Source organism: Chiroxiphia lanceolata, chromosome 4 (assembly GCF_009829145.1).
Source record: "Chiroxiphia lanceolata isolate bChiLan1 chromosome 4, bChiLan1.pri, whole genome shotgun sequence".
Classification (NCBI taxonomy): Eukaryota; Metazoa; Chordata; class Aves; order Passeriformes; family Pipridae; genus Chiroxiphia; species Chiroxiphia lanceolata.
In genome coordinates, this window is record NC_045640.1 from 58692381 (window position 1) to 58702097 (window position 9717).

At 50.6% G+C, this 9717-nt stretch overlaps 1 protein-coding gene across 1 annotated transcript; it reads right to left on the minus strand.

Moving 5' to 3' along the window:
* Positions 1–3484: 3484 nt before the first annotated feature.
* Positions 3485–5029, minus strand: LOC116785819 (placenta-specific gene 8 protein-like). Its single transcript, XM_032685851.1, has 3 exons — positions 4885–5029; positions 4521–4645; positions 3485–3592 (listed from the first exon to the last, which is right to left on the minus strand). Exons 1-3 carry the CDS (start codon positions 4988–4990, stop codon positions 3485–3487), a joined length of 339 nt encoding a protein of 112 aa, XP_032541742.1. The 5' UTR covers positions 4991–5029.
* Between the last annotated feature and the right edge of the window lie 4688 nt (positions 5030–9717).

Here is a 9717-nt window from a genome sequence, read left to right on the forward strand (position 1 = left end):
TCCTCATCTATCTTCAGACTAATCTATGGTGTATCACAAAATTACTTGTTAGTAACTAATTAAACATGTTCAACCTTTCACACTTCTGTTTTATGCTTGCTCAGATGTGTGGCACACCCATATCACACAGCTGACCTTTGGTCAGTTCACAATATAACATCCCTGAGATGTTATACACATAATAAGAAAGCTATCTCCTTATCAGACAATGCTTCCAAATAGCTTGCATGTGCTGTTTAAATATTAAATCTGGCAGAAGGTCACCACCAGATGCCCATTAACTGAGACAGAAGCTGGCACCTGTGCAGCTGCCACACCTGCCTTCTTTGTTTAGAGATGAACAAGGCTGTGCACCTTCACCCCAGCTCTGGGAGGCAATGTTTAAAAACATAATAAAAATTTATTAGAAAGAGGAGAAAATAGCAAGTCTTATTTGAGTAATTGTCATTGAAAGACCTGAAGTAAACCTTGAGGAAGGCCTGTGGAGGTTGAATCTAATGTTGCTCAATATGATGCTCACCAGGAATTTTCCTGAGGTGCAGACCAGGCTGGCACGGTACTGTACAGTACTTCCAGCTTGGCATCAGATGCAAATCTCTCAGGAGTCCTTTTGGTCTGTCCCATTAGCCCTAAAAATAACATGACGGTCCTCTACCCTGTAAGGCTTAACACTCCCACATCGAAATATTTCAACCATGCCCCAGAAAGTACCAGTTAAATCACCAAGATGTTAACATCACACATTTTACTTGAGTGGCAGGTTTCCCAGCAGGTTTTCCTGCTGCATAGAGTGAGCTGCATTTCAGCCCTCCTGAACTTAGGCTTAGAGCTATACTCCTCTGCAACCCTGCTTTGTCTTACAGGTGTCTTGCCTCTATCTTTCTTTTTAGGCTGAAGCCTGGCTCATTTAAAAATTAACATACCCAGGAAAGATCTAAGAGCTCTCTGTTTCCTATCAGTGAACACAACGGTCCCTAGGGCTGCTACCACCAGCTCCTTCTAACAACAGCTCTCTGTGTCCACTGTCGTACTTTCCTTCCCAGCTCTCTGATTTCTTTGAGACAGCAAGTCCCAGGGAGGGAGTTGAAGCACCACAGTGGCAAGCACCCACTGTGAAATGTCCTGAACACAAATACGTAGAAGGGCAAAGAAAACTTGATAGATACCCTCAGAGTTTTTACATCCATTCATTGCTGTTCTGATATGTACAAGGGACTGACACGTTTTCCTTCTCACTGTTAAATTGCTGTTAAATTCTGCCTGGGCAGAAATGTGTTCTCCTGAGGGTATTGCTTGTGGGCAAACAGCAGCAGCAGGGCATTACTGAAGAACACTTTCTCCTTCGTAGGCTGGATGTCTCTCATCCTTCTTCCCTGATGCCCTCTAGTGACTGACACACTGCTCTACTGGCTCACGGAGGACTCCTAAAACACATTGCTGCTTAGGGGCCAGGCCCGGAGGAAGAAAAGAGGTATCATCGAGTTTAGCCATTAGTAACAGTGTGGGATATGAAATTAGGTGGTCTGGTTTACTTTCCTGTTCTTCATGTAGGCAGCAGCACCACTGCTCTGCCCCAGATGAAACAAAAATAAAGCAATGGCAGAAGTGCTTCTTGAAAATGTAGAGAACCACTCTGGAAAAGTAGGAAGGCTGTTTCAGGAGGGGCTTGCATTAGCTGTACTTTTACCACCACCCAGCACATTAACGCTCACGCTGCATTAGCCTTGAATTAAGAGTGTGCCTGATCTGCTGCTCGGGGTCATGCCCTTTTATACTCTCTGGTAAACGACCTCTGCTCTCTGACTCACAGACCAGACTCCAGTTTAGGTGCTGCTCTGTGCAATTGCAGCTCCCTTGCTGCAGGCTGCCTACCTGCTGCTGCTCCTGCCGGGCTTCTGCTGCCCACCCTCACCTTTCCCCACCCCAGTATTCCCCAGGCCCAGAGCCCCAGTGGGACACGCCGCGTTTGGGAGACGTTTTCAGGGAAGGGCAGTTTGTTTCCAGGCTCCTGTGCTGCCCTAACCCATATTCTGCTGGAAGTGCAGTGCCTTTCCATCATTAACCCTGAACATCAGCAAGAGCTGATTGTAACTACACTGGGTGACACAGGTGATGCCTCAAGGGACATCTACAAAATTGTAACGCGCTGTGCTGGGATGAGGCGGCAGCCTGGTCTTTTTTCTCCCCTCCCTCTCCGCTTTCCTGACCTTTGCCTCTCTTAGGCTGAAAACCCATTTTCTGTATGGCCCGGGATCATCCATAAGACTGTTTGGGCCATCTGGGGTTTAGGCAGCTGGGAGTGCCACCACACACACCCACCCCACAGCATGGACAGAGCCACTGCCTGCCCTTTAAAAGTTTTGTGGTGAAGGTGAAGGCAGAGAAGGGACAAAAAATTCTCACACTTTCCTTAAAAAGTGAAGCTGGGGAATATTTGCAGGGATTGAAAATCCTTTAGCGTTTCTCTAGTGATGGAGAGAGGGTGGATGCAACCTCTACCTCCTGGACAGGAGTGCAGGGCTAACAGCCCAGTGCAGGCAGATGGACTCTAAAAGGTCATGCAGGAAGGTAACAGGGTTTGACCATGGACAGGCCATGGCCAACCCATGACCCAACCAGGATTTTAATTGCAGGTGGGTGGGAATTCATGCTCAGGGTCCGTCGGGGAGCGTGTCTCTGCAACACAGGAGGTGGGCTGGTGCCAAGCAGCCCCAATCCCCATGCTTTTATATTCAGAAAGGTGGGACTGGACAGCAGCCCTGGACAGCCACCCAGGCCACCATAGCAGGGGCAACTCAGCACTGGGTGGCCTGCAGTTGTCACTTGTCTGCGGGAAGCCCCAGCTCTACCCTGTAGTCATAGTCACTTGTCCAGCTTCTACAACTTGAATGAGCAACACTGACTCCTCCCATCTATTATATATCCTTTCTAAAAGCTGATTGAATAACAAAATACTAGTGAAAATCTTTCTCTGCAGCAGGCAAGGGAAATCTCAGCTGCACCAGGGGCTGCTGAGGTGGATGGAGCGGGAGAAGGGCAGGTCCCCTCAGGTGGTACAAGAGTGACATAGACAGAGGTAGGAAGACAAACTCAAAACTTTATTGCTGGTGTTACTCAGGGAAGGGGAAATCAACTAGAATCAAGGCAAGCCCCACACGGAGCATTTCCCAACAGCCAGGCCAGTGGCAACTCCTGCCAGCAGCTCCACAGGATGCAGCGTGGATCCATCTGCAATGGATAGGAGGTGAGTGTCAGGGAAAAGGGCTGTGCTTCACCACACACTGTGTGTCCCCCACTCCTTCCCCTCTCCACCCTGCATGAGGTTCCCAGCAACATCCTGCTGTAGGACAGGTCACTTTTGTCACATGCCCATGGCCATTTCCCCACTGCAGCAACCCTGTGTTGGTAGGAGACACTCTGGGAAGCCTTCTGGCCATGTGTGATGGTAGCTTTATAAACCAGCAACAGAACCAGCACTCCCAGCTTACCAGAATATGCCCTGCTCCTTCCTGCGGTTGATGTCTCTCTTCATTTGGCAAACGGAGCACACAGGGCACCACAGGGTGATACAGAAGTCAGAGCAAATGGACCCCTGTTAGGAAGAAATTAGTTAGGGACAGAGGCTTCCCAAAAGCCATGTTCCAGCCAAGGAAATGTTAATCCCATTCCAGGTCGTGTGCCCTTTGTTTCTTGGCTGGCTGCAGCATCCTGGGTAGCAGACACTGAAGCCCAGGGCTGGTGAACCCCTGGCACTATGGAAAGGAAGAAGAGAGTCCTTTGTGCAGTTTGCAGATTGCTACTTACCCTTTGGCTTCAGAGGTTCACACTGGGGACAAAAATGCACACAGAAAGAGACAATTTGGGCAACGTGAACTTGGGCCCACGTGATTTGCACTTGGCATGGCACCAGTCCACCCCCTGCAGGATGTGAACCCTTCACATATGTACTGTCCACCTTTCTCCCAAATCTGATTACAGATCCTTACCTATATAACCAATTTCATCTATTCTTTAATCTGCTCACAATTATCTCTAATCTCACCCATCTTTCAAAGATCAAAGGAGGAAGCAGCAGCCCAGGCTCTGCAAGCCACTGTGGTCAGCAGCAGCTGAAGGCAGGACACGTGCCTCCAGTGAAGGAGCTGGGAAGGGGCTGTGTCCAATTTATGTGTGTTGTTGGATACCAGCCCAGGGATCAGCTCAACTGAGGATATCCCAACTCCTGTTCCGTGCTCTGGCATCATGCAGGATATGGAAGGGAAAACAATGCGGAGGGGAAAGCACTGCTGCCCTGTGCTCATCCCCCATAGAATCATCAAATAAACCGGGTTGGAAAAGACCTCCCAGATCATCAAGCCCAACCCTTGATCCAACATCGCTGTGGTTACTAGACCATGGCCCCAAGTGCCACATCCAGTCTCATCTTAAAAACCTCCAGGGACAGTGAATCCACCACCTCCCTGGGGAGCACCTCGCCTTTCAGCCTCGCAGCAGGGTGAGGGGGCAGGTTACCCACTGACCGGGATGTTGTATCTGGTGCGGTAGAGGGTCCTCATGGCCACGCTGGTCCCACACAGGAAGCACTCGTTCATGTCCCCAGCCACCTGGTACCCCAGGCAAGGGTAGCAGAAGCTTCCACAGAGACCTGTGGGACAGTGACATATGGGCTTGGCTGAGGGGTTCAAAGACCGAGGAAAGGGGGAAAGGCCAACCAGGAATGTGGTCATGGGAACTGTGACTCTTGACCTCAGGCAAGAGCTTCTCTGCTGCTGGTACCCACAAAAGTAGGGTTTGCAGAAGGGGCAATGCTGCAGAAGGAGCAGGGAGAACACCAGAAACACATCATGAACCAACAGCAGGAATGAGGAGTATATATGTACTCACACACGCCGCAGTCGGAGCAGCAGTCCATCAGCCCAGTCTGCCACCTGCCTGGCTGTTGGGCACTTGTAAACTGGGGCTGGATCACAACCACATTTTGAGAGTCCATTGCCAGCACAGTGTTAGGTCCCTCCGGGCAGCTTGTGGTCTGGAAAGAAAAGCCATGAGGGAAAGATGCTGCAGGTGTTTCTGAAGTGGGTGTCTTGCTCAGGCTACTGCATTCAAAGAGAGGGCAACACAGGTCTCAGGGGGATTTCCACTGCCAGGGTACTGCCACCCCCACCACAAAGTGGGGGGCACAGCACTGCCAGGAGCTGCCGCCGCCCTCTGAAGCAAAGCCCTCCCCAAAGCCAGCCTCCCACCAAAGGCAGCAGCACCTCATCCCCTGCCTGTGCAAGTAAATTGCTTCTGTGAAGGCAGAAGTCCTTTTGCTTCAGAACTGCAGTGCTTCAACCTTCAATCCTGTCTTCTCATCTCCAGTTCATCTTCCATTATTATCTGCTTAAAATGTTTTGGGTTGGGTATTTTGTTGTTGTTATGATCACAGTCTCCCAGGGCTTAGTTCTAGCTTCCCCAGGCTCTCAGGAGTTGTTCCATGATCATCTCAGTCTATTTGCCTCCCCCTCTCCCTCCTTTCTTCACCTGCTTTCTTAGTGGGCTTCAAGGCAGTGGGTTTTCCTTGTTTCTTTCCATCATTCTTAGCCCAGTCACCAGTTCTTATCCCTCCTCCACTTGACTGATTGTGCCAATGCATCATCCTCCTCTTCCTCAGTCCCCTAGGGTCCCCATAGCCCCTATAGAGGATACTCCCACAGGAAGTCCCGTGCAGACACATCCCCTGCCCTATGCCCAAGCTCAGCACCACTCTGTTAAGCAGCACGGGGCTGAGGTGCAAAGGCTCCCATGTCTTACAGCTATGAGAGCTTTCTCCCACTCCCAGCACACACTGTACATCCTCAGCAAAGAAACTATCAGCGAGAAAACAGCCTGAGCTTTGGACCCTGTAACTGCGAGCTGCTGCTTCTTGCCTGGGAAGAGTCCCAAGGCAGCACCTCAGGGAGGTCCTGTCCAGTGGCCACATCCTCGCACAGCGCTTAGGCATTTCTGCGACAGTCACTGTGGATGTCTAACAAAGCATCTCCAGGCAGTTCAGGTCCTGCTTGCCCCTGCTCACCTTTGGCACATTTGTCCTGCTTGCACAGGCAGCACTCCCTGTCTGGGTGATGTGTGGGGGTGCCCACCAAGCAGCACTCCCTGCCCTACCCCTGTGTGACAGGGGAGCGCCTGAGTTTCAGGATGCTGAGAGGAGCAAAAGAAAAACAGCGGAAGCATTTAAGTTTTGAAGAAAAGGATGATGGCATTAAATTCTGCCAAATTCTGTAAATTCTGTTAAAATGCTATAAGGAGAAATGGGATTGTTTTCATATCAGAGTTGCACATTTACACAGAAGTTAAGTATTAAACACCAGAAATATGGTGGAACAAATATTTTACTATGCCCAGCACTCAGATGATGCCATTGAGTACATGGTACCCACATCAGAGAGACATAGGCTGTTGCATTGCATTTTTACTGACTGTTGCCAGTAGGTGGCTGTCAGGGTTGACGGTGGGTCTGTTAGCTCTCTGGGAGAAGATATTGACCTGGGAAATTTACGGATGTATCCTTGAGATAGGAGAGGTATGTACGCAGCCCTAACAAAAATAAGATAGCTGTGGAGTGCTTAGATTTGGTCCTGTGAGAACTTCAATTTTAGCCTTGAGCTTTGCCAAAAATATCACTAACAAATAATAGCCAATTAAAATACAGTTACTTGCTAACCTTCTAAAACTGCTGCTTGCTACTAATATGGGATATAAAAAGGCTCATGAGAAATAATAAAGAGACTGGTACTTTGCTCGGTACTAGACTGTTCGTGTTTTTCTTTACTTTCAATCACCACAACAATAACAGGTGGCAAAGGGGTTGATGGCTCTGCCAGCAGCTCCTATGGTTCCCCACCCTTTTACAGACTGTCCCAGACACATCCCTGCTGTCAGACACAGCCTGTTGCTGGAGGGTGAACACTTGTTCCTGGCAGTTAAAGGAAGAGGAAAAAAATTATTGAATTATGCTGTAAGAGGGAAGAAAGCTGGAAAAAAGTCTCCACGTGGTTCGCCTTTTGACTTTTTGCAGCCTTCTGCAGGCAGTGGAAGTGTGGCTTGGCTGTTCCTATCCGAGATACTGGCACCTGCTCCCATTTGGTGATGAGTGGCCTGGAAAGGGCAAAGCGACAGCTGGTGGGAGTGTCTCAGTCACTGTCACACTGGGGGTTAAAGATCAGGCTGTTTCCTGCTACTGAACAAGGCTATTGAGCCGTAAAAATGCTGTTGTGCCCTCTCTGGGGCAAGTCACCCCACTGCTTGCAAGGAGCGACCTTTGGAGCAAGCTCAGGCAACCCCAGCAACCATGGGTGCAGCAGGGGCCACTGCACCCACCATCCCTCACCAGACACCTCCTGGCCCTGCCCTGGCCAGCCAGCCCTGCTTGTTCATGCACGAGATCCCAAGTAATTCCCACCACTTCTGCAGCCAGTGTGACACCTCCTGGCATGCCAAAAAAGCAGCCCCTTCGAGGAGTCTTGACACATTACAATTTAAGAATCAGGAACCAGGAGGGGCAAGGGAGGAGACAGACCACAGACAGTGTGCAGTGGGGACACCAGGGAGGGACAGCACAGGGCTCCCACGAAGGGACAAGGATGCCCAGCAGCAGGCATGACCACAGGGAGAAATGTGCACAGGAGCAGCAGCAGGTTACGTTTTAGGGGCAGGACCCCATCAGCCTCCCCTGCTGCTCCTGCACTACCAGATAACATGATCAATAGTAGCACCTCATAAAAACGCAGCCAAGTGGTGCTCGCACACACACTGTGCCCTTTGCAGGCAGGGCTGACCACGAGCTTCCCCTTCCCCTCCTCGAGTACGAGCACACCACATCCCTGCACAGACGGAAGCTGCAGTGCAGAGCAGGCAGCAGCCTGGAGAAGCCTCTGGCACACAATCACCTCCCAAGAGAGTGGCCCAGGCCCAGCAAACCCAACATTATCACCCCGCGGTGCCCCCAGTTCTACAGCTCCATGGCATCGCCAGCTGTGTTGAAACAACTGACAGGAACAAAAGAATTCTGAGGAGCATGCAGCCACATTTCACCCATAACCAAGGTCACAAAGCAGCATTTATAGGCCCATGTATATACGCACAAATGAACAGTACAGTGCAAAAAGCTGCTGTCCTCTACCCCTGCTGCCCACTTCTGTCGAGATGCCTGTCAGCAGCATCCAGCATGCCATGGTTTAGCTCTGAAGTAGTTTTCTAGGTAGGCAGAAAACCTCACCTTTGTGTCCACCCCTTCCCCAGCACCACCGTTTCAGCCACAAGCAATTTCCATAGTTCTGTACCACAACTGAAGCAAAGCCATATCATACATACTTTCCAAGCGGTCCTTCTCCCAGAAGCACGTATGTCCTTTTCCTGGTTGTCATCCCTTATATACTCTCTGGTAAACGACCTCTGCTCTCTGACTCACAGACCAGACTCCAGTTTAGGTGCTGCTCTGTGCAATTGCAGCTCCCTTGCTGCAGGCTGCCTACCTACTGCTGCTCCTGCTGGGCTTCTGCTGCCCACCCTCACCTTTCCCCACCCCAGTATTCCCCAGGCCCAGAGCCCCAGTGGGACATGCCACGTTTGGGAGACATTTTCAGGGAAGAGCAGTTTGTTTCCAGGCTCCTGTGCTGCCCTAACCCATATTCTGCTGGAATTGCAGTGCCTTTCCTTCATTAACCCTGAACATCAGCAAGAGCTGATTGTAACTACACTGGGTGACACAGGTGATGCCTCAAGGGACATCTACAAAATTTTAACATGCTGTGCTGGGATGAGGCGGCAGCCTGGTCTTTTTTCTCCCCTTCCTCTCCACTTTCCTGGCCTTTGCCTCTCTTAGGCTGAAAACCCATTTTCTGTATGGCCCGGGATCATCCATAAGACTGTTTGGGCCATCTGGGGTTTAGGCAGCTGGGAGTGCCACCACACACACCCACCCCACAGCATGGACAGAGCCACTGCCTGCCCTTTAAAAGTTTTGTGGTGAAGGTGAAGGCAGAGAAGGGACAAAAAATTCTCACACTTTCCTTAAAAAGTGAAGCTGGGGAATATTTGCAGGGATTGAAAATCCTTTAGCGTTTCTCTAGTGATGGAGGGAGGGTGGATGCAACCTCCACCTCCTGGACAGGAGTGCAGGGCTAACAGCCCAGTGCAGGCAGATGGACTCTAAAAGGTCATGCAGGAAGGCAACAGGGTTTGACCATGGACAGGCCATGGCCAACCCATGACCCAACCAGGATTTTAATTGCAGGTGGGTGGGAATTCATGCTCAGAGTCCGTCGGGGAGCATGTCTCTGCAACACAGGAGGTGGGCTGGTGCCAAGCAGCCCCAATCCCCATGCCTTTATATTCAGAAAGGTGGGACTGGCCAGCAGCCCTGGACAGCCACCCGGGCCACCACAGCAGGGGCAACTCAGCACTGGGTGGCCTGCAGTTGTCACTTGTCTGCGGGAAGCCCCAGCTCACCCTGTAGTCATAGCCACTTGTCCAGCTTCTACAACTTGAATGAGCAACACTGACTCCTCCCATGTATTATATATCCTTTCTAAAAGCTGATTGAATAACAAAATACTAATGAAGATCTTTCTCTGCAGCAGGCAAGGGAAATCTCAGCTGCACCAGGGGCTGCTGAGGTGGATGGAGCGGGAGAAGGGCAGGTCCCCTCAGGTGGTACAAGAGTGACATAGACAGAGG

Coding starts and splice junctions, on each gene's coding strand:
- LOC116785819 (XM_032685851.1), bottom strand. CDS start 4,990: ATGGACTCTCAAAATGTGGTTGTGATCCAGCCCCAGTTTACAAGTGCC. Junction 4,646..4,884: donor CTGCTCCGACTGCGGCGTGT/GTGAGTACATAT, acceptor ACTGTCCCACAG/GTCTCTGTGGAAGCTTCTGC. Junction 3,593..4,520: donor GCACCAGATACAACATCCCG/GTCAGTGGGTAA, acceptor TCTTCCTAACAG/GGGTCCATTTGCTCTGACTT.